This window comes from Tupaia chinensis, unplaced genomic scaffold, assembly GCF_000334495.1.
Source record: "Tupaia chinensis unplaced genomic scaffold, TupChi_1.0 Scaffold000023_1, whole genome shotgun sequence".
Taxonomy (NCBI): domain Eukaryota; kingdom Metazoa; phylum Chordata; class Mammalia; order Scandentia; family Tupaiidae; genus Tupaia; species Tupaia belangeri.
The window spans coordinates 1,556,200-1,581,787 of NW_006159453.1; the positions used below are offsets into that span (position 1 = coordinate 1,556,200).

The 25,588-nt window shown below is 40.0% G+C and overlaps 1 protein-coding gene across 1 annotated transcript; it reads right to left on the bottom strand.

Moving 5' to 3' along the window:
- Positions 1-71: 71 nt before the first annotated feature.
- Positions 72-25,392, bottom strand: CUNH1orf146 (chromosome unknown C1orf146 homolog). The gene is made up of 6 exons (XM_006140151.3): positions 25,241-25,392; positions 14,526-14,626; positions 8,113-8,206; positions 2,881-3,049; positions 2,396-2,474; positions 72-413 (listed from the first exon to the last, which is right to left on the bottom strand). The coding sequence occupies exons 2-6, from the start codon at positions 14,592-14,594 to the stop codon at positions 279-281; spliced, it is 546 nt and encodes a 181-aa protein (XP_006140213.1). The 5' UTR covers positions 14,595-14,626; positions 25,241-25,392; the 3' UTR covers positions 72-278.
- Between the last annotated feature and the right edge of the window lie 196 nt (positions 25,393-25,588).

Sequence of the window (25,588 nt, forward strand, 5' to 3'; positions counted from 1 at the left end):
TGATTTTTTACTTTCCCTCCTACTGCCTTGGTCTGTCTGTCTGGTGAGTGCATGTGCCCTAAGGCAAAAACCTAAAAAAATTGTTAAAAAATAAGGGCATCTGACTTTTACAATATATGTACATACACATTATTAAAAGAATCACTCAACAAAACTCCTAAAATAAAACTTCTAATTGTATACATGTTATCAACATCTTGAAATATTATTTGAATATTGTGATTTAACAGGTCTAATTATTTTAATGTTCTTCCAAAAGTACATTTATAATTGATACGCTAATCTGAGTTAATTAAGTCACCACTCAGTTTTATCTTTTGAAGTGTTTTCCAAACGGGACTTTGCTCAATGATGTAAGCTTTAGTTGTGACCATTCTGTAGCAGATATTATCTATGTATGGTTTAGAAGCAGTCTGGAAGAAGATACAAACATACAACATTATTTACAGAAATAAGGTATATTTAGAGGATCATATAAAAAATTTTAATTCAGCAAATCTCTTAGTTGCCAGAGAGCACATATAGTTGCCAGAAAGAAAAAGCCCCTCACCCCCAAATGGGCTCTGGTGTTGCCACAATCCATTTCCCTCCATTTCTTCTTCCTGTCAAGATTGTAGGCACACATAAATGGCATGTTTTTCTTTCTTTTTTTTTTTTTTTTTTTTTTGGGAGGGTTTGGGGGGGAGTTTTGTTTTTTTTTTTTTCCGCTATAGGGCGCGTGCGCTCGCCAGACAGAGACATAGAGACAGAAGGCGAGAAATCACCCCCCGGGGGGATGGTCACGCCGCAATCCCTTCTCCATTTTCCTCTTGGGATCTTGGGCACGCACACACACACGCCTGGTGAGAGTTTTAAGCCGCCGGGTCCAGGACACTGAACAGTGGTCAACTACGTGGAAGTCCAGCGACATAGCCATTACGCTAACTGCTGGTTCCCAATGGCATGTTTTTCAAGCCACCAAGGATTTGAACCAGTCAGTCATGTGGGATCCAACTCCCAACCACCAGTACTTAACCACTGTTCTATGGGGTCTGGCCCTCAGTAAGTATCTTTTAATCACCTATGTGCTACATAATACTATGTATGAGTGATGGGAAGGTACCTGATCTCTACCTCCAAGGAATTTCAAACTTTCAGACCAAAGAGAATACTGTTAAGAATTGCTTTAGTGAGGATATGTTCCAAGTGTAAGACAACATGTAAATGTTTAGGAGAGGTGAGATTATCTGGGTACACTTCACAGAAGATGAGCATGAAAAGTAAGTGGATAACTGAGGGAAAGCATTCCATAAAATAGTATGTTTGAGGGCCAGCAGGTGGTGGGTGGTTAAGGTGCTGGACTCCCACATGGCTGACCACAGTTAGAGTCCCAGACCTGATGGCTTGAAATTCATGTGGGGCATGTGTGCCTGTGTGCCCCAAATCCCAGGAGAATGGAGAAGGAACGAAAGCACGGCCATATCCCTTAGGGAATGATTTCTCACTTTCAGTCTCCAACAAGTGCTCGTGCCCCTCACTGTCCCTCTGACAGTGTCTTTTTGACTTTTTCCTCTGTCAAAAATCTTAAAAAAGAGTGTGTGTATGTATGTATATGTATGTGTATATACACACACACACTTATATATGTGTAAATGGTATGTCTGAATGCTTGATAGTTCATGACTGTAATCTGGCCAATATTTATACTTTAGACTTTGCAAGAAGATATAAGTATAGTCAATAAGGCCAAAATGTATGAGGGACTTTAAAAAGTATGTGCAAAATTTGCATTATGAAAAAATTACCCATGGATTTCAAGACTTTTTTTTCACCAAAATAAACGTACTTTTTTTTTTTAAGAGAGATTTTTGCTATAGGGTGCATGTACTCACCAGAGAGAGACAGAGAGAGAGAGAGAGAGAAAGTGAGAAATCACCCCCTGAGGGGATGGTCACACTACAATCCCTTCTCCTCCATTCTCTCTGGATCTTGCATGGGCACACACACACATAAATGTGTGCCCAGCCTGAGGTTTAAGCTGCCGGGTCCAGGACTCGAACTGTAGTTGACTACGTGGGAGTCCAGTGATGTAATTATTATGCCATATGCTGGTGCCTAAACTTGTACTTTATTACATTTTTACATGGGCTTTTCAAAGTCCCCTCACATATATATGGACGAATGCTCTTTTGGCCCATAATGTGTCATAAATTAGTGGTTACTGGAAGTAAATTGACAAGACTTGGGAAGCTGAGTTTAGGCTTGATAACTAGTTGTATAATGAAACAGCAACTTCTCTAAGAACAGATACCGGGTATTTGTCAATGTATTTTTCCTCAAAAGGGAGTGCAATTCAAAACCAAAAACTTTAAGATGTATGTGTATAGGTATAACTCATTTTTCCCAACTTACTCACCTTAGCTACAGTGCACATCAGATTAATAGCATTTACTGTGTTATGTACTGGAATTATCCGTAAGTTCCTACCCAGGAATCTGTAAAGGAATTCATAAGTTATATAGATTATATAACTTACTGATGCTTTTCTTCTTATATAGGTGGCAGGAAGAGACAGACTTCTACTGTTTGTTATTCATTCATGCCCTGTCTTATTCCTTGGATATGAGGTGGCTTTATAGCCACCATTAACTGACTAAAAAGTGTTCATTTTTGGTTTTGTCTTGCAGGAGCCCATAAATGAGCATGTACTCTGAAACTTGTTATCACAACTGTTATCCCAATTCACAGAACAGCTATTTGGCCTGTGTTTCATAAAATATGACAGAATAACATTATGAAGTTTATCTTCTAGCAAAACAAACTTGCCCACCCAAGGATTAGGAACTGAAATATTTAATAACAATGTAAGAAAAGTAAGTCTATAGTGCTATTCTGCCATACCTCTGCTGAATCCTGAACATTAGTTTCCATTCTTCAAGCCCATGGAGGGCAGCAGACAGAATCAAAAAACTGTTTTGGTGAATATTAATAAACTTTTCAATTCTGGCTAAGACTGCTTCTTCAGCTGACATCAGACATTCTTTAGTATCCATCAATAAAAATGCAACACCTAGGAAAGATGTAATACAAAAGTCATATAAGTCAAATTTTGTTGTAAACTCAACAAAAATATTTATAAAGCGCCCAAGCCCTAAACTCATCAGGAGTAGTGTGGAGCGCCCCCGCCCTAACATGGCGCCGAGAGCACCCAGACCTCTACATAAACAAGCCCATATTTGGTTATTGTTCCTGTTCCGGAACGCGTAGGCACTGCCTCAGCCTATCAGTGCTTGCCTGGTGGCAAAAGAGGACTGGTTTGCGGGACGGATATATAGGGAGCCCGGGTGGGCTGGGGAAGAAAAGGAAGAAGAAGAAGACTGTACTCAGCCTGGGGTAATAAAGAGTTCTGGAGAAGACCTTGTCAGCGTCGTCACTGAAGCGACAGAGTAGAAATTATTAAACAGAATTCTTACAAAACCAACTGACTTAGGTAGTTTCTTCCAAGTATTCTGTGTAATAGTTTTGTTTTAAATATTTACAGGAAAACTTCTTTGGTCAGTAACTTGATACTTTTTCCAAACTAAGGTACTGTCCACTTGAAGATACTGCCTAATTTTTATGGGTGGTTTGTTTTAGAAGTTAATTTTTCATGTTATAATGATTTCTTTAAACGTTTACTGGTTTGGGCCAGTCCCATGGGCTAGTGGTTAAGCGAGCAGGATCCCACATCACCAACCACACAGTTTGAGTCCTAGACCTTGTGGCTTGAAAAACACACCCTACATGTGTGCATGTATGTACCCCAAATCCCAATGGAATGGAGAAATGGAGAAAGGTTTGCCATGTGACCACACACACTAAGGGGTGCTTTCTCCCTCTCGCTCTTGCTCTCCCTCAGGCTTATGAACAATGTGTTCTCTGGCTTATAAACAAAATGTTTACTGACTTATAAAGGGTATTATAAGGGATACAGAGGAGCAGCCACATGGAAGAAATGCACAGGGTAAGGTATCAGAGTAAGGGTAAGGGGCTTCAAGGCCCTCGCTGGGCTGCCACCCTCCAGGCACTTCCATGTGTTCAACAACCTAGAAACACCTATAATCATTTTTAAAAGGTAGAAATCAGCTAAAGAATGGTAGTCTTAAGGAGGCCTTCAATTACTTTGTTAGTGAAATCTACCAGGACATAAAGAATTACATAAATCAATACACTAAGAGATATATAGGATCTTTGAAACAGTGTCAGACCCATAGAATGTTCCTAAGAGAAACCTGATTTAATTGTAGCTCTTCAAAAGATGCGGAAAAGATAGGCTAGAGGATGGCATAGAGGTTATGCTGGCTGGATCCCACATGGCTGACTGCACTATTTGAGTCTCAGACCCTGCAGCTTGAAAACCATGCTAGGTGTGTGTGCAAACAGGCCCAAAACCCCTAGAGGAGAAAAGATTGCAGTATGGCTGGCCATCTACACTTGGGGGAGGGGGAGGTTTTCTCATTTTCTCTTTCTTGTTTTTGTTTTTTTTAGGTTTTTGTCATGGGGTTTGTACACTTGCCAAAGAGGAGAGAGACATAAAGATACAGAGAGAAGAAAAGTGAGAAATCACTCCCCAGTGGGGATGGCCACACTGCAATTCCTTCTCTCAGTATTTTGGCCACCCAGGCACATGTGTCTGGCATGATTTTCAAATTGCAGGGTCTGGGACTAGTGTGGGAGGTCCAGTGCCTTAACCACCATGCCACCTGCTGCTCCCCACACCTGACTCTGTCTCCTGCGAGCGCATACATCCTATAGCAAAAAAAAAAAACTGTTTTTGGTGAATATTAATAAACTTTTCAATTCTGGCTAAGACTGCTTCTTCAGCTGACATCAGACATTCTTTAGTATCCATCAATAAAAATGCAACACCTAGGAAAGATGTAATACAAAAGTCATATAAGTCAAATTTTGTTGTAAACTCAACAAAAATATTTATAAAGCGCCCAAGCCCTAAACTCATCAGGAGTAGTGTGGAGCGCCCCCGCCCTAACATGGCGCCGAGAGCACCCAGACCTCTACATAAACAAGCCCATATTTGGTTATTGTTCCTGTTCCGGAACGCGTAGGCACTGCCTCAGCCTATCAGTGCTTGCCTGGTGGCAAAAGAGGACTGGTTTGCGGGACGGATATATAGGGAGCCCGGGTGGGCTGGGGAAGAAAAGGAAGAAGAAGAAGACTGTAAGAAGCCTGGGGTAATAAAGAGTTCTGGAGAAGACCTTGTCAGCGTCGTCACTGAAGCGACAGAGTAGAAATTATTAAACAGAATTCTTACAAAACCAACTGACTTAGGTAGTTTCTTCCAAGTATTCTGTGTAATAGTTTTGTTTTAAATATTTACAGGAAAACTTCTTTGGTCAGTAACTTGATACTTTTTCCAAACTAAGGTACTGTCCACTTGAAGATACTGCCTAATTTTTATGGGTGGTTTGTTTTAGAAGTTAATTTTTCATGTTATAATGATTTCTTTAAACGTTTACTGGTTTGGGCCAGTCCCATGGGCTAGTGGTTAAGCGAGCAGGATCCCACATCACCAACCACACAGTTTGAGTCCTAGACCTTGTGGCTTGAAAAACACACCCTACATGTGTGCATGTATGTACCCCAAATCCCAATGGAATGGAGAAATGGAGAAAGGTTTGCCATGTGACCACACACACTAAGGGGTGCTTTCTCCCTCTCGCTCTTGCTCTCCCTCAGGCTTATGAACAATGTGTTCTCTGGCTTATAAACAAAATGTTTACTGACTTATAAAGGGTATTATAAGGGATACAGAGGAGCAGCCACATGGAAGAAATGCACAGGGTAAGGTATCAGAGTAAGGGTAAGGGGCTTCAAGGCCCTCGCTGGGCTGCCACCCTCCAGGCACTTCCATGTGTTCAACAACCTAGAAACACCTATAATCATTTTTAAAAGGTAGAAATCAGCTAAAGAATGGTAGTCTTAAGGAGGCCTTCAATTACTTTGTTAGTGAAATCTACCAGGACATAAAGAATTACATAAATCAATACACTAAGAGATATATAGGATCTTTGAAACAGTGTCAGACCCATAGAATGTTCCTAAGAGAAACCTGATTTAATTGTAGCTCTTCAAAAGATGTGGAAAAGATAGGCTAGAGGATGGCATAGAGGTTATGCTGGCTGGATCCCACATGGCTGACTGCACTATTTGAGTCTCAGACCCTGCAGCTTGAAAACCATGCTAGGTGTGTGTGCAAACAGGCCCAAAACCCCTAGAGGAGAAAAGATTGCAGTATGGCTGGCCATCTACACTTGGGGGAGGGGGAGGTTTTCTCATTTTCTCTTTCTTGTTTTTGTTTTTTTTAGGTTTTTGTCATGGGGTTTGTACACTTGCCAAAGAGGAGAGAGACATAAAGATACAGAGAGAAGAAAAGTGAGAAATCACTCCCCAGTGGGGATGGCCACACTGCAATTCCTTCTCTCAGTATTTTGGCCACCCAGGCACATGTGTCTGGCATGATTTTCAAATTGCAGGGTCTGGGACTAGTGTGGGAGGTCCAGTGCCTTAACCACCATGCCACCTGCTGCTCCCCACACCTGACTCTGTCTCCTGCGAGCGCATACATCCTATAGCAAAAAAAAAAAGAAACAAACAAACAAATAGGCAGAAAAGACATAATCTAAGAAAAGTGACTACGTGATTATACACTAATTGACCGAACTGAAACCAGTTAAATTATATAGCCTCTCGGAACATAAGTTTCCTTATCTGTAACATGGGAATAAAATTGTTAGGTCTATCAAAATAATTAAATAATAAATATTAAGTGGCTAAGGCACATAGCATTATATTAGGTCACTGAGAAAATCATGACATGTTTTTCTGTGCAAAAATGTGTCATGATTTTTCCGATGACCCAACAATATTCACCAAAAATATTTTACTTCTCCTTGGAAAGGGCACAATATTCAATCAGAAGAGTAAGTTTGAGGTGGGACCACTTTCAGCCTGAAGTCTATTTTAGGAGCTTTTGAAAGCACTTGTCTTCTACAATCTTTGCTAGAATAGAGATCTATTTTTTAACTCTCCTGATAAAATTCTTTACCTCTATATCTTTTATCATTTCTACCATTCAAGCACAACGGAAGGAGTCAACCTTTTCCCATCCTAAGTTTTTATTTATCCTATTCTAATTCCTTCTCAAACTTTGCTCATGACTCCACAGTTGTACAGTTTAATGATTTTATACCATCTATTTGTCACCATGTGTTTTTTAAAGTTAATATTTGTTTATATCATATTCAGCAAACTATTTGGTATAACAAAATGATGAAAAAATGTAGGGAGTGGCTACACCTAGGTAAAAACTAGGGACCTTTAAAGCACATACGGTCTTGGTGCTGATGCTACAGGGCAAGCAAAAGCTCTAATAAAGACATGAAGACATCATCTGCACTACAGGGCAGTATGGATTGGAGGAAGCTATGTGCCAGCCAGAGAAGGTCAGGAGAGGCTTGTTCAGAACCGTGAGACAAAAGAAACTCCACAGCTGCAATCAATAATAGAAAATACCTGACTTTGCTGTGTAAAAGAATACACCTGAGAACTCAGTGCCACGGCCTTCTTCATCAGAGATGCCAGGACCACCCGATCCCTGCTTTTCTCTACTTGTGTGTCCATCTGTCCTTCTAAATCTACTGCCACTCCCACTTGGGGTTCACCCCCTGCTTCATTGGGCAGGGGCAGAAAAACATTTTTTTTAATTAATATGAATTTTGTCCAATGTAGTGATGTTGGCTTCTGTCTAAAGTATGGGTAATATAAAGTATTAATTGTTGGGAATGTGTCTTTTTCTGTTTTCATCTTGGTTCCAATGCACAAAGGTTTTTTCCTATCCTCTACCAAACTCCACTGGTTTGGCTTTATTTGAACAATTGTTATCTAAGAAGGAATATATTTTGTAATTGGCTATATGCACTGCTTTTTATAGAAGTAACAAAGTTAGACACATTTGCCTCACCCAAAAGTTAACATCTTAAAAATGTATTACATAGTTAGTGAATAAAAATTATTAATTCATACCCAGATATTTTACAAGAAACTTAAGTCAAGATAGTTAGCAATATACCATACCAGAAAGAGAAAATATAATTGCTCCATTTTCCACTGAATCTGAATACCGAATCTTGTGGCTTTGATTTTCTAGGGCAGTCGCAATTTCACAACTCTTAAAAAAAAATCCAAAAAACACAAGCTTAAGATATGTTTACAATATTATTTTAGTAAAGCTAATGAAAAAAATTAAAAGAAGTTTAGTAACTTATTTTATAACTGTAAAATTTAAATATTTGAAAATTTAAAGGGGAAAATTAAATCTCTCTATGGAGAAAAAATATTTTAAGAACTTAAAAAAAAAAGAAAAACAAAATATTTAGTTCTAAAGAAACACCAAAAGTTTGGAAATTAATTGTATACCACAGTTATGTTACTTATGGACAGAAGCAAGGACAGTATTAAAACACTAAAACACAAGAAACAAAGCAAAATGTAAACTTTTTTTTTTTTTTTTGGGGGGGAGAGATTTTCACTGTAGGGCGCGTGCGCTCGCCAGACAGACAGAGAGAGAGACATAGAGACAGAAAGCGAGAAATCACCCCCCAGGGGGGATGGTCACGCCGCAATCCCTTCTCCTCCATTCTCCTCTCGGGATCTTGGGAACGCACGCACACGCGCCCGGCGTGAGTTTTAAGCCACCGGGTCCAGGACACGAACCGCGGTCGACTATGTGGGAGTCCAGCGACATAGCCATTACGCTAACTGCTGGTTCCCAACTTTTTTTTTTTAATAACACCAAACTTGAAGGTCTAATCGTGGCGTGCACTGCTAAGACCCTGGACTTAACAGGCTGAAAACATGTGGGAGACCCAGCCTCAATTCCTGGTCTAATCTAAAGGCCAGTGTGGTGGCCTGCACCTGTAATTCCAGAGAACTGAGAGGCTGAAGCAGGATGATCTCAAGCTTAAGACTGGTTTACTGAAGCAGGAGTATCGCAAGCTTGAGAATGACTTGGGCAAAACAGCAAGATTCTGTCTTAAAAAAATAATAATAAAAGCCAGGATTAGTGGTGCCTAACTGTAGTTCCAGCTGGGAGGCTGGAACAAGAAGATTGACATGGCAAGTCTCCGTTCTAAAAAAAAAAGAACTTAGAAGAGCCAGACAGTGCTCCACAATGGTAACACAGCTGGACCTGCATGGAATGGTTTCAGGTTCACTTGCCAGCACCAACCTGCACAGCTGGGACACACATGTGCCCAAGAGCCAGTCCAGCTGAAGTTGTAGGTGAACTGTGGCATAAAGACCCTCATGGGAGGTCTTTCTCTGTCTCTTTAAAAGAAATGAACTTTTTTTTTTTTTCTTTTTAAAATAAACTTGGGGCCAGCAGGTGGCATGGGGGTTGAGGTGCTGAACTCTATAGGCTGCAGTCCCACATGGCCGACTGTAGTTCAAGTCCTGGACCTGGTGACTTTCTCTCTCTCTCTCTCTCTCTCTCTCTCTCCCCCTCTTTCATGCACGAGCCCTGTAGGAAAAGGTACTTTTCTATGCAAAAGTGCATCATGACTTTCCGAATGACCTAACAATGATAAATAAAATAAACTATTCTTCTATTTTTTTTGGAGAGGTTTTTGCTATAGGGCATGTGCACTTGCAAGAAAGACAGAAAGAAAGAAATCATCCCCTGGGGAAATGGCCACACTGTAATCCCTTCTCCTCCATTCTCCTCTTGGGATCTTGGGCACCCAAGTACACGCACTCTGCATTGAGTTTAAGCAACCAGATCCAGGACTCGAACCGCAGTCGATTTCATGGGAGTTCAGTGACATAGCCATTATACCAACTGCCAGTCCCAAATAAGTAATTCTTAAAAAAAATAAATAAATAAATAAATAAAGCAAACCTTTGGGGCTGAATGGTGGTGCAGTGGCATAATGTGATACTCTGTGAGGGTGAGCCACATGGGAAGATTCTGGGTTCACATATGGAGACCTGAGTAGGCTGTGGATGCCTTTGCCCATGATCCAGGTCTGGCTAGGGGTAGAATTACAGCATCAGGATCCTGTTGGGGGTACTGTAGTTCTGTTTCTCTCGCTCATGGCATAAATAAAAGACTTTTTTTTTTTTTTTTGGAGAGGTTTTTGCTATAGGGCACGTGCGCTCACCAGACAGACAGAGAGAGACAGAGAGACAGAAAGCGAGAAATCACGCCCCCCCCAGGGGGGATGGCCACGCCGCAATCCCTTTTCCTCCATTCTCCTCTTGGGATCTTGGGCATGCACGCACACGCGCCCGGCCTGAGTTTTAAGCCACTGGGTCCGGGACACGAGCTGTGGTCGACTACGTGGGAGTCCAGCGACACAGCCATTACGCTAACTGCTGGTCCCAATAAATGACTTTTAATAAAAGATATTTTAAAAATCTTGCAGATGCACTCTGACTTGCATCAGTGTATAACTGTGGAAGATGGGTGGTATTGTGTTTCTTAGATGGGTGACAGAACCACATAGTGCCAGACATACAGGACACCATACAGGAAACAATCAGTTCTCTAAGTCATCAGTTTACATAACAGTTACTTAAGTAACTGTTACTTCAAAAATCACCTCATTTCCTATTATACCCAAGCAATTAGGTCATATTACCCAAGATACTAAAATCTAAGCGTTTAATAGTGTTTCCTAATTAATCAAAACTCAAGCTTCTTGGTTTCCAGATAAATAAAAATTCTGAGGTAAGTTAATTTATACTTTTCCCTAGAACATGTATATTTAGTGTATAGGCTGAAATTATGTATAAAATATATGATTCCTTTCCTTCCTAAGGAGAATATTTTGTGCCACTCACACAGATCTGAGGTGGAGTTCAACTAAAGCTCTTATCTTCTGCTGTTTTAAAATTATAAACTGCTTCTAGCAATGTCAGATTAAGTAATTTAGGTCACCCCTCTTGCTGACAGCAACTACAGTAGAAAAGCTGGACAACCTTTTAAGAGCTATTTGAATGCTTGAACTAGCAAGTGTGTGAAAAATGATAAGGCCAAGATCTATACAGAAATTCAAAGATATGAGCCAACATTTAGGCCATTTTTTTCCCTGAAGGCATCTGCCAATTCAGGAAGAGGCAGAGGAGAGGCTGAACAAAGCTTTGGATGAAAGTAGAACAGCTCTCACAGGGACTGCAGCTCAGCTTCAAACCATTCCAACCCCTGAAATTGTATTAAAGTGATACTGAATTACTAGCATGCACAAGCACCTTGGAGAAGCAATCCCTTGAGCAATCTTTCTCAGTCAGGTATCTTCATCTGAGTTATAGGCCAAAGAAAATCATTTGAGTAACTATTTTCTTAATTCTCTCATAAAGAGTACAGTTCTAGGTGCACAGAAAATTAATTAATTATATGCAGTAGCTGTCTTAGTACTTAGGTAGACAGAATTAGCACACAAACATCCAGAACACTCAGTTAAATCTGAATTACATACAGGGCTGGCAGGTGGCGCTGTGGCTGAGGGCAATGGACTCCCACATAGAAAACTGCAGTTCAAATCCTAGACCTGGCAGCTTGCTTTCTCACTTTCCCTCTCACTTTCTCACTCTATCTCTCTCTGATCAAATTAAAATAAATAAAGTTAAATAAAATAATTCTTTAAAAAAAGAAAAAAATTGAATTACATCTAAATGATGAAATTTTTAATATAAATATGTCACATACAATATCTGGGACATATTTAGAGTAAATTCATTGTTTATCTGAAATTTACCAAATAAAACTGAGTGTCCTGTATATTATCTGATAACCCTATTCAGAGAATTAAAGAGTTTAATTTTCTTTTTATTTATTCATCTTTTAAAAATGTATTTTTCTTTCATGAGAGACAGACAGACAGTACCCCCAGTAAAGTGTCAATGCTACAATGTATCCCCCATCCAAGCCAGCTCTAGAGCATGGCATGCACATGCCTAACATACTCAGAGAGGCCTCCAAACATGAACCTGGAACTCTCCTAAGTGCATCAGCTCTGCAGAGTGTCATGCTTTACTGCTGTGCCACTGTCCTGTCCCAAAGGATTTAATTTTCTTACAGAATTAAGATTTCTTTAGAAGACTATAACACTATGCTAGGTCTCAAATTATTTCTACAATTTTTAAAAAACAAACCATAAAACACATTTAAATATAACTAGACATACAAAAAATTCAGATTACATGAACAAGAAGCATCAGAAATAATAAATCAAGGCTAAGCAGATCAATTTCTAGTTATCTCTCAAAAAACATAAAAACGAAATGTGTGTGTGTGTATGTGTGTGTGTATGCTTTATCTTTCTGGAATCTCTTAACACTTTTAACAAAGCAAGCTTAGAAAAAAGAATAAAACTTTAGAAAATCTGCAACCTTGAGGGATCAGCTGTTAGCGTAATCGCTATGTCGCTGGACTCCCATGTAGTTGACCACAGTTCGAGTCCCAGACCCGGTGGCTTAAACTCACACTGGGCGTGTGTGTGTGTGCATGCCCAAGATCCCAAGAGTGGAAAGGAGGAGAAGGGATTGTGGCGTGGCCATCTCCCCAGGGGGGGCGATTTCTTGCTTTCTGTCTCTCTGTCTCTCTCTTTCTGGTGAGCGCATCCGACTTATAGAAAAAAAAAAAAAAAAAAAAAAAAGAAAGAAAAAAGAAAAGAAAATTTGCAACCTTCAAAGATTTCAGAAATTAGAATGTTGTAAGTGGATGCAAAAAGTTTGTAATTTATCTTCAAGATACACTTAAGGATGGTCCTGTAGGGCAGTTGTTAAATCCCAGCTTTAGCAGCTTGAAAATCCAGGGTCCTGACAGAATGGAGGCAAGGGGACTGTGGCATGACCAGGCCCCATGGGGCGGGGGGGGGTGTGCTTCACCTCTCTCTCTCTTTCTCTCTGACATGTGCACACACCCTCTGGCATGTAAAATAATAATTTATGTATTTCCTGTCCCCCACCACTAATCATGGATAACTGAACAAAGGATATTTTTTTCATTTTTTATGTTTTGCCCTCAATCACTGTATCATTACAGCATACCAAATGAATTTTCCCATCATGAATACACTGTATACTGGTCCAGTCAAAGACATTATTACCATATACATTATAATCAACAAATATCTTTCAATTTTGGGTCCCTTAAATGTTTTGCTTCTTTCTTCTTCCCCTGATTCCCTTCCTCTCACCCTCCGCCATTTTCTACCCTCCTCCCCAAATGGCTCCAGTATCATTATTGCTCTCCATGCTTTTATATCTTCTAGTCATTCAGTTTCTGTCAGAGTACCGACATTCAGTATATATTGAGTGGTCCAAATCTAAGCCCTCAAACTACAAAACTACTGGTAGAAAATAAAGGGAAAACTCTTAGAGACACAGGAATAGCCAAAGACTTTTTGAACTAGAGCCACAAAGCAATAATCCCCAAAATAGTGGGATTACATCAGATTAAAAAGTTTCTGCCTAGCAAAAGAAACAATAATTAGAGTGAATCAAGAACCCTGCGAATACATTTGCAAACTATGCCTCTGATAACCAGGATATACAGGGAACTCAAACAGCTTACCAACCCCCCCCCCAAAAAAAAAACCCCAACCCAATTAAAAGATGAAGCAAATGAGTCAAATGAGTCGAACAGACAACTCTCTAAGGGAAACATAAGAACAGCCAAAAAGCCTATGAAAAAATGCTGAACATCTCTTATCGTAAAGGAGATACAAATCAAAACTACAGTGAGAAACCACCTAACCCCAGTCAGAATAGCTAAGATTAAAAAATAAAGACTGATTAAGTACCAACAAGGCTCTGGTGAAAAGGGAACTCTCCTATACTGTGGGTGGGAATGTAAGTTACATAGCCACCATGGAGAATATAGACATTACTCAAAGACCAACCAACAGAACTACCACATGATCCAGCAATTCCACTCCTGCGTATCTACCCAAAGGATAGCAAGATGCTCAGTTGGAAAAAAATTTGCACATCCATGTTTACTGCAGTATTATTCACAACTGCTAAGACATGGAACAGGAGCCAGAAGGTAGCATGGTGGTTGAGGTGCTGAACTCCCACACAGCTGACTACAGTTCGAGTCCCAGATTTGGCAGCTTGCTTTTTCAATCCTCCCACACCACTCTGGTCAAATTAAATTAATTAAATAATTAGTTAAAAAAATAATAAAAAGACATGGAACCAACTCAAATGTCCATGAACAGATGAATGGATTGAAAAAGTGTGGAACATATTACACTACAGAATACTACTCAGTCCAAAACAAAACAAAACCCAACAAGATCCTGGCATCTGATAGAAAGTGAACAAACATGGAATATTTACTGCTAAGCAAACCAAGCCAGACTATGAAAGACAGTATGACCCCACTCAATATAAACCAAACTAAAGATCTTTTAAAATACTCTTTTTTGTGAAAACTGCTCTTAATTTTTAAATAAAGACCAATGACCTGAATGGCCCTTTACCTTAAGAGATGAGCTCATAATAACAGTCGTTGTCCATTTTGTTTGTTCTTTTCCACCAGTTTCAGCCATCTCTTTCTTTGGATAAATCCTGGTGGCACAATCTGAGAAAATCAAGAGCAAAAAGGACACAGAAATGTTTGTTTGATCAGTAAATAAATTAAAAATAAAAATAAGTGGGGCCAGCAGGTGGCATGGTGGTTAATGCACTGGACTTCCACGAGGCCAACTGTGGTTTGAGGTCCAGACCTAGTGTTTTCATGTGTGCCCAAAATTCTAAGAGGAGAAGGGACTGCAGTGTGGTGATTGCCTGGGAGGCGAGGCAGGGGACTGATTTCTCACTTTTCTACTGTCCCTCTCTGTTGCTCTCTGGAGAACACATGTGCCCTCTGGCAAAAACCTAAAAAGTAAACAAAACAAAACTACAGTAATGGAAATTTTTTAATGAATATCTGAACATCAAAATTTGGCAATGGAAAAAGTACTGTCTTGTTACACACTTAGCTTATTCAATACTATGCTTCCTATTAACAATTATTAAAAGCAGTGGTTCCCATGGGGACCAGCAGATGGCATAATGGTTATGTTGCTGGACTCCCACATAGTTGACTGAGGTTTGAGTCCCGGACCCGGTAGCTTAAACTCATGTGGGGCACATGTGCGTGCGTGCCCAAGATCCAGAGAGGAGTATGGAGGAGAAGGGATTGCAGCATGGCTATTCCTGGGGCAGCGGTGTGTGTGTGTGTGTGTGTGGGGGGGTGATTTCTCGCTTTCTCTCTCTCTGACTTTCTGGTGAGCGCATGTACCCTGTAGCAAAAACATCTATTAAACAAACAAACAAACAAACAAACAAACACAAAAAAAAACTGGACTAGCAGTTAGCATAATGGCTATGTCGCTGGACTCCCATGTAGTCGATCACGGTTCGCGTCCCAGACCCAGTGGCTTAAAACTCACGCCGGGCGTGTGTGTGTACGTGCCCAAGATCCCGAGAGGAGAATGGAGGAGAGGGGACTGTGGCATGGCCATCCCCCTGGGGGGTGATTTCTCGCTTTCTGTCTCTCTGTCTCTGTCTGTCTGGCAAGCGTACACACCCCATAGCAAAAACCTCTCAAAAACAAAACAAAAAAAACAGTGGTTTCCACAACCAGCAGATGGCATAATGGGCATAATGGTTATGTTGCTGGACTCCCATGCAGTTGACTGTGGTTTGAGTCCTAGACCTGGTGGCTAAAAACTCAAGCTGGGCACGTGTGTATGTGTATCCAAGGTCTCAGGAGGAGAAAGAGAAACAGGTATTGTGGCATGACCACCCTCCCAATGAGTGATTTCTTGCGTGACCATCACCCCTGAGGAGGGTGATTTCTCCCTGTCTCCTCTGTCCCTCTGGTAAGTCCATGAGCCCTATAGTAAAATTTTTCTCTCAAAAAAGAAAAAAAAAAAGGTGATGAGCTTCTTAAAATAAGAACTGCATTTAATCTATAAAATAGTTTAAAAAAAAAGTAAACTCCATGTAGTTGAGTTTTTCCATCTATAAATATGGCATATTCCTCCATATATTTAGGACTTATACCCAGCATTTTCATTTAACATTGTGTCATAAAAATTTTCCTTATATATTTCAAAAATATGTCTGTATAACTTTCTATTATGCAGACATACCACACTTTGCCCATTATCATTAGTAATTTACATTAGACATTTGATCTGATACATTATAAATTACTTAATAACATAAAATTATCCTTCAAAACCATCTATCCCATATTCCTCCCCTAATAAAAATCCTGCAGTGATTCACCATAACCTACAGAACAAATCCCAAACTCAAGGTATACAAATTCTTTTTAGCCTCAAAAAAAAAGGGGGGGGGGCAACAGCAGTTGGCATAATGGTTATATCGTTGGACTCCCACATAGTCGACCGCAGTTTGAGTCCCGGACATGGTGGCTTAAACTCACACCAGGCGCTGTCTGTCCATACCCAAGATCCCGAGAGAATGGGGAGAAGGGACTACGGTGTGGCTAACCCCATTGGGGGGGAGGTGATTTCTTGCTTTCTGTCTCTTTGTCTTTCTGGTGAGTGCACGTGCCCTATAGCAAATACCTCTCAAAAAAAAAAAATTCTTTTTAGCCTCATGTTCTGCCATTCTCTAATGTATTACATATGCTCTAGCTAATCTAAAGAATGTGTAGCCCCCCCCCAAACAAGATATGCTTTTTTCATGCTTTGTCCCTTCATATATTCTAAAATTTCATTCCGTTCCGTGTCAATTCCTATTTTAAAAAAATTGTTTTTTGAGAGATCTTTGCTATAGGGCATGTGTACTCACTTGTAGAGACAGAGTGGCAGAAAGCAAGAAATCATCCCCGGGGGGGGGGGGGGGGGGGGGGGGGGGTGGTGGTGGTGGTGGTGGCCACAATGCAATCTCTTCTTCATTCTTTTTCAGGATTTGAGGCACACATGCACACGCACCTGGTGTGAGTTTTAAGCCACCAGGTCCAGGACTCAAACTGCTTGTCAACTATGTGGAAGTCCAGTGACACAACCATTATGCCATCTGCTGGTCCCTCTATTTTAAAATTTATTTTCAAAGTTTTTTTTGGTTTTGCTTTTTTTTGTCATAGGGCACATGCACTTGCCAGTGACAAAGGAAATGCGAGAAATCATACCCCGGGGGAATGCCACGCTGCAATCCCATCATCTCCATTCTCCTCTCAGGATTTGGGGCACACACACGTACCTGGTGTGATTCTCCAACTGCCAGGTCCGGAACTCAAACCATAGTTGGCCATGTGGGAGTCCAGTAAACCAGCCACCACACCACCTACTGGTCCCATCAATTCCCATTTTTAATAAGTGATTTGCGTATACCTTCTCCAAAATGTTGTCCCTATTCTCCACAGGCAATTAAGATCTTCTCCACCTCTGGGGTCCTATAGCATCCAAACGTAGCTCTATTATATTACTCATTAATATACTTACATAATTTGTTTACATAGTTGTATTCTGAAAAGATGTTTCTTTGGAGGTTCCTCAAAGGGGAAATAGCATTTTATTCATCTTTTATTCCCAATGCCTAACACTTCTACCAAATGCAAACAGTAAGTCCTGGAGACAGAGGCAAAATAGAAATCACAGGAAGAGGAAGTCCTCACTGACTGCCACGAATGAATAATTTTTGTCATCTGCCTTTCTTTACATGTTACAGTTCTGTTCTGCATATAGATCAAGCTGGCTTAAAGGGCATCATCTCTCTCCATGTCATGTTTTTTGTTCCAAGAAAATAAGGCCAGGTTTCCTGAGTTTACCTGGTAGAAGTCTCTAATATTTTCTGGAATATACTTAGGAAGACAAGAACTCCTCTTCTGGCTCAAACTTAATCCCTCACTGTTTCTCACATGGAGCCAGTAGACACATTAACTAGATGCATCTGCATCTACACTCTAGTTTTCCCTACTGCACTGAGCAAAGAGCTGCAAATAAAAGAATGTAAAACATTTTACAGACAAAAAATATGTTCCAGATGTAGAGATGAACCAATGACTTTTAACATAAGAAATAAAGAAGCCAAAGTATTGTACCATGATCTGATCTGACTGATGATCTGTTAGGTGACAGGAGTGGGGAGTAAAAGTAGATATGGACAAGGACCAGCAGGTGGCATGGTGGTTAAGGCACTGGACACTCCCACATGGTCAACCATGGTTCAAGTCCTGGACCTGGTGGCTTGCTTTCTTTCTCTCTCTATCTATATCTCGATGTCTCCCTCTGGCCAAATGAAAATAAATAATGAATAAATAAAATAATTTTTAAAAATGTAGATATGGACATATTAGGCACTGAATAATGCTTTTAACACATAAGCTCTAAAGTAATAAAAGTTCCTGAATGGGGGACCAGCAGTTAGCCTAATGGCTATGTCACTGGACTCCCATGTAGTCGACCGTGGTTCGCGTCCTGGACCTGGTAGCTTAAACTCACACCGGGCACGTGTGCGTGCGTGCCCAAGATCCCGAGAGGAGAATGGAGGAGAAGGGATTGCGGTGTGGCTATCCCCCCTGGGGGGTGATTTCTTGCTTTCTGTCTCTCTGTCTCTGTCTGTCTGTCTGGCAAGTGCATACGCCCTATAGCAAAAAATCTCTCCAAAAAAATAAAAATAAAAATAAAATAAAATAAATAAAAGTTCCTGAATAAGTGAAGTCAAGAGTAAGTGGAATAGACTTTTGGGTCTTTATCCTCAGCATATGTCATAGTTCACAATAAATATACAAATAGAATTACGCATTTACAAAACACCATGTTGGCTATCTACAAACCAATCTGAATAGGGTGCAGTGACCTGATTCCATGGCAACATGGTAGAAGCAAATGGCTATTTTGGTAAAGTAAGTATCTACTACTACATATAAAGGGCAACTTTGAGGAACTCTGAAAATTGTTGGCAAATGCTTATTCTTGCCTAAAGTAAGAACATTTTTCCTCCATTCTATTTTGGGTACATACACACATGTGCGCAGCAGAGTTTTTTCCAGCTGCTGGGGCCAGGACTTGAACCCAGTTTGGCCATGTGGAATCTGGTTTCCTATGTATGGGGCTTAACTACTAGGCTACAGGGCTGGATCACAGTAAAATTCCTTTTTTTTTTTTTTAGGAGTTCCTTACTTCTCAGAATTATGATATTGATGAATCTTTCTCTGTATTCCTTCCTTTTATTCCTCCCTAATTTGTCAGAGGGCAAATGTGCTCACGAGAGAGAAAGTGTGTGAGAAAGAGAGGGAGAATTTATCCCCCGATAGGATGTGATCATGCTAGAATCCCTTTTATTCCATATTTCCATCCAGTAAGGCTTTGGGAGCTACAGATATTGGGATTTCTCCAACATCAGACCAAAACCTGAAGTAAATGGAATAAACAGTATTGTATATTTTTAAAGACTAAAAACATACAGTGTGTAAGGTTCTTTCTTTCTTCTTGCTTTTAAGACTCTAGTCAACTTCATAATAGAATAAAATAATGGTTAAGAGGACAATCCCTGGGGTTGTAGTGTCTAGATCCAAATTCCAGTTCTGTCACTTAGTCATGTGCACTTGGGCAAACCACTTAAACCTCTCTAAACTCCTGCTGTCTTATTTATAAAATGGAGGTCACAGTCTTTCTTTTACAATACTTTTGTGAGGATTAAATCAGATCGTAATAGTAGCAACATAACATATGGGTTAGGAGTGTCATCTCTGGAGCCAGGCTGTCTGATTTGAATCCCTGGCTCTGCCACCTGCTAGTTATAAATGATCTGACCTTGGGCAAATCACTTAACTTCTCTAGGCCTCAGTTTCCTCATCTGTAAAATGGAGATAATACTTCCTACTCCATAAGCATACTAAGAAGACTCCTGGGACCAGCACATGGCATAATGGTTACGTTGCTGGACTCCTACTTGGTCAAATGCAGTTTGATTCCTGGACCTGGCGGCTAAAAACTCATGCTGGGCACATGTGTGTGCATGCCCAAAATCCTAAGAGGAGAATGGAAGAAAAGGGATTGCAGCAGGCCATTGCTCCTGGGGGGTGATTTCTTTCTCTCTGTCTCTCCAGTGAGTGCACGCATGCTATAGCAAAGATCTCTTTAAAAAAAGAACTTTAAAAATAATAATAAAAAAGACTATGTTATTATACATAAAGCACTTAAAACAGGAGGGTATATAGTAAGTGAAATGGTGGCCATTATTAAAATGTGCTTTGCAAATAATAATCCTCAATAAATGTGGATTGCTTCTATTAAATAATAGGCACAATCCATACAAGACTTTTAGTGCAGCATTTTATATTTCTAGTATAGCATTTTTAAAAAGAGAATGCTTTTTTCTTTGGGTTCTCAAAGTATGAGGGTACTACATCCAAAAAGTTTGTGGAAAAATAGAAATAAAGTACATTGCATAGTGGTTAAGGCACTGCACTCCCACATGGCTGACTGAGGTTCACGTCCCAGACCCAGGGGCTTGCTTTTTCACTTTCCCACTAGCTCTCGGTTTCTTTCAGTGAGTGCATGTGCCCTGTAGAAACATTTAAAAAATAGGAGCCAGCAGGTGATGTGGTGGTTAGGGACACTGGACTCTCACATGGCCAACTGCAGTTTGAGTCCTGGACCTGGCAGCTTGCTTTCTCTTTTCCTATCTCTTTCTTTCTCTCTCATACTCTGTCCTTCTCTGGTCAAATTTAAATAAATACAGTTAAATAAAATAATAATAAAAAATATTTTTAAAAGAAACACTTAAAATAGTAACAAATACAATTAATCCCTTTTCTTAAAATGTACATGCTTATTTTAGTGCAAAAAATGTTTGAAATACATGCATCATTTTTCATAATACACATTTTAATGAACTTTTTGAAGGCCTCTCATAATAAAAGGAAAGATGGCCCTCATTTTACAACAGAATTACAAATTTGTTATATCCCCTCCTCCTAGAATGTTCAAATCCTATGGTTATGTTTAGTTCAGATTATACTTCAACATTTCCATGAAGCCTTCCCCAATGACCTTCTAAGTTTTTGGTCTACTTCCCTGCTATCCACACATTACCTATTTAATAAACATTGTGTTACTTGATTTAATGGGTAATGGAGGTATCCATATCCTAGGTTTTTCCTTCCAGCATAGGGAGTTTGGGGAGACAAGGAGGGAGAAAGGAAGCTGAAATGATTCAAACTTGATCATAAAATAAAAGGCTTCTTGGGTCAGATCTGTGGTCTAGTGGTTAAGGAAGTCTGATCCTATGAGGCCAACTGTGTGATTGGAATCTTGGCATTGGCAGCTTGGAAAACACACCACAATGTGTATGCATGCTAAAAATCAAGACATGGTGAAGAAATGATGGAGAAGGACTGCAGTGTGACCATGCCCTATGGTGGAGGTGCTTTCTCCCTCTCCTCTCTCTTGTCTCGGTCTCTAACAAGTACACACACATGTCTGGCAAATAATAATGAAAAAATTCAATGGCTTTTCACAAAAAAACTATTACAAAATGAATAATCATTAAAAATGAAACAGGGTACAACAGTTAAGTCCCATGCATAGGAAGCTAGATCACACATGGCTGATCACGATTTGAGTTCCAGCTACAGTGGCTTGAAAAACATGCCAGGAGCATGTGCATGCATGCTCAAAATCCTGACAGGATGGAGAAATAGAGGAAAGAGGATTGTGGTATATATGCATTTTTTTATGATATAAGTAATGATCAAAAGAGAATACAAGAACCCAAACACTAAAACTTTCAGTTTTGGCTATGTTTTTACAAAATGTGAAAAGGAGAAGAAAATATTATCTAATTTTATACTTTGAGAATTTCAGATCGAAAGGACAGTGTCTCTTTATCTGTAATGTAAAAACAAATGGGTTAAAAATAGGTCTATTCTTTTTTCCTTCTCTTTCTTCAATCAGGGCTAGTCTCTTTCTCTCTCTTCTGGATGACTATAATTACTTTCTAACTGGCCTCCTAACCACCTTTTAAATCATTTTTTTTTTTTTTAAGAGATGTTTGCTATAGTGTATGCTCAGCAGAGAGACAGCAAGACAGAAAGCAAGAAGTCAAACCCAAGGGGCGATGGCTACAATCCCTTCTCCTCCATTCTCCTCTTGGGATTTTGGGCACACATGCACACGTGCTCGGTGTGAGTCTTAAGCAGTCAGTCCGAGACTTAAAATGTAGTCTACTAGGTGAGAGTTCAGCAACATAACCATTATGCCATCTGCTGGCCCTCACCTTTTAACTCTTATGAACTACTCTCAAATAATGTTTCTGAAAGTTGTCTCAGAAATCTTCAATGATTTCCAACACCTTTTAAATCAAATCTAAACTCTTCAGCCTACCATTCAGATTCACCTCCCAAAGTCAGGTCCTAAAGCTTCCTTTTAGGATTATAATATTTCCCATTACCAGGGCCAACTTCATGGACATTAGAGCCATGCAGTCTCAAACAACAACCTGAGTTTAAAATGACCCTGTACTTGTTTTAATGCTCTGCTACTGCTATCTTGAAATTGTTAATTTAACAAGAAATCCTGTGGTTTCATTCGACATTGAGCCCTGCAAATTATGTAGCTAGTCCTGCCCCTTACGCCTTATACTTTACAAGAGCAAAGTTGTACTTACTAGACTCCAAATATAACCTACACTTTCTCACCCAATATAATGCTATGCTACTTCCTCTATTTGAAATAACCATCTTGATCTCCATCCACCAAAATTCCACCCTCTTTTTAAATGCTCACTAACATCACACTTCAAAAAGTTAGTTATAGGGAACCAGCAGTTAGCATAATGGCTATGTCATTGGACTCCCACGTAGTCGACCACGGTTCGCATCTTGGACCCGGTGGCTTAAAACTCAGGCTGGGTGTGTGTGTGTGCGTGCGTGCGTGCCCAAGATCCCGAGAGGAGAATGGAGAAGAAGGGATTGCGGTGTGACCATCCCCCCCGGGGGGGGTGATTTCTCGCTTTCTGTCTGTCTCTGTCTGTCTGGTGAGCGCACGCGCCCTATAGCGAAAACCTCTCAAAAAAAAAAAAAGTTAGTTATATGCAAAAGTAAGACTGCATTTTTGTGAAGAGATACTATCTTATACCCAGTACATACCTTTCTTAACTATTGGATCATCGGAAAAGTCATAAAGTGTTTTCTGTGCAAAAATGAGTCATGACTTTTCTGATGACCCAATAGGATTCTGCCTTAGTCCTAAGGCAGAACTCAGCAAACTTTCTATAAAGAGCCAGAGTAAATATTTTAGGCTTTGTGGATCAGTGTCTGTTCTATTTACTCAACTGGCATATAAGTAAAAGTTTTACTAAATAAATGGTAGAGAAGAGACAAATCTTCGATGCGGAAGAATTCAAAAAAATTTATGTATATACTCCATCTTCAAGAAAGGGAAGCATAACTCCCTATTCCCTAGGTGTGTCTGTACACAGTGACTTCCTTTGAAAGAGTACAGTATGGAAAGGCACTAAGGAGAGTAGGAAAATGTACCTTTACATTGAAGAAACCTGACAAATTCTACCTCAACCAGGTGATCAGAAATCATGTTGATAGTATAGAGCCTGAATATGATGTGGACTTCTTCTCAATAACCCATAGTCCTATCATGAGAGAAAACATCAAACTAATTCCAATAGTAGGGCATTCTACAAATTATCTGATAAGCACAACTTAAAGCAATCAAGGTTATCAAAACAAAGTAATTTTCACAAGAGGAACCTAAAGAAACACAGAGACATTTGGTGAAAACAGGAATCTGAATAATCTGGACTTCAGTTACAAAAATGTAATAATACTGGTTCATTCATTGTAACAACTGTACCATACTAAGATGTTAAAAACAGGGAAAACTGGACATCAGATGTTGAAACAGGGGAAACTGGATGTGGGGTATATGGGAATATTCTGCATTATTTTCTCATTGTTTTCTACAAATCTAAAAGTGTTATAAAAAATAAAGTCTATTTAAAAAAATACTTCTTCAAAGCCCAATAGAAATTCTGTCTCTAAGAAACCATCTCTGATTTCCTAAAACTAAATGAGACTTATTTAGAAGCTACCTTACATGTAATCTTTTGAGCACTTACCATATGTACCCAACATAATTGTTTATAAATGCATTTTTATTTTTGCTACTGAATCATAAACTTCATAATGTCAACCAAATTTATATTCTCTGTGTTACTTAATATAAAAGTAGTTCAAAGCAAAATTTAGAAACTAACTAATCCAAATGAAAGTCACTTTCAGTGATGGTGAGTTAATATCACCCAAGGCAGTTTCATTCTACTTTTCAACAACTCTAATTAGAAAGTTCTTCCTGCTGGGTTCAAACCAGCTGCTCCTTAATTTCCTCATTTGTTGCATGAATGAATGAATGACAAGTTAACTAGTTCCATGAGAGCAGGAACACCTGTCGGTTTATCTAATCCAGCACCTGATACACAGTAGACACTCAAAAAAAACGTTTTAGAACAAGTACATAATTAGTAAATGAACTGCAACTTTCACTCCCCCAACCAACAATTTAATTGACTGTCTAGCTAATGATAGTTCACCCATGAATACACCCACATAAAAACATATATGCTTAGTTATTTGAGTGTTTATTGGTATATGTATTGGTATTGAGTGTTATACTGATATATGTATATATCAGTAATATATACATTTAATTCGTCACATCCTTACACATAGGTTTTATAAACAATTTAAAATACTTTAACCAAAGCCAAGAGAAGTTAACTCATTTTTTGCCCTACGTAAGAAAAAATGGGGTATCAGTTAGAGTGCCAACAACTAGGAATGAATCAGAAAACTAAGGTTGGGCAGTAAGACTTCTCCAGTAAATCCGAGGGAAAGGTCCTGGACAAAGCAGCCAGGTCAGGGACTCAACCTCTTCACAGCCTCCTCCAATTTTCACTTTTCAGGAGTCAAACAAAACCTAAAATAAAATACAAATTCAAAGGACAGATGACAGGGTCTCTGAAAGGGAAGTAATTCTACAATCCTACATGAAAAACTCGAAGAAATCTTATTCCACACCGCAACTCCTGAGGGGAGAAAATGGATCCTCCCCTACCTCACCGACGACCGGAGGGAAAACATGACTTCGGCAAGTCCGAGAAGTAACACACCGGAAGATGGCCTTCGGCGGCCTGATCCCGAAGGACGCCAACACACCTTACTACCGGGTCCTTAGAGCCCGCCGGGCTGCTCCCACTCTTCCAGAACAGTCCAGGAGTTGTGAGGAGCAGCTTGGGGTAGGGGTGTGAACAGAGAGGCCGAGGGTGCCTCCTCGGTGCTCTGGGTGGGAAAACACCTTCTGGCCCTTCCGGCGCTTCCGGCCCCTTCCAGCCCTTTCCGGCCCCTTCCTGCCCCCTCCCACCTTGGGCCTCCACGCAGCCGCAGACCAGACCTCACTAGCCATCACCTCCCCAATTCCTGCCCCCTTCGGGCCTCTTTCCAGTGCAAAGTAAGCAGCAGGTGGCATAGTGGTTAAGTCACTGGACTCACACTGTACGAATATAG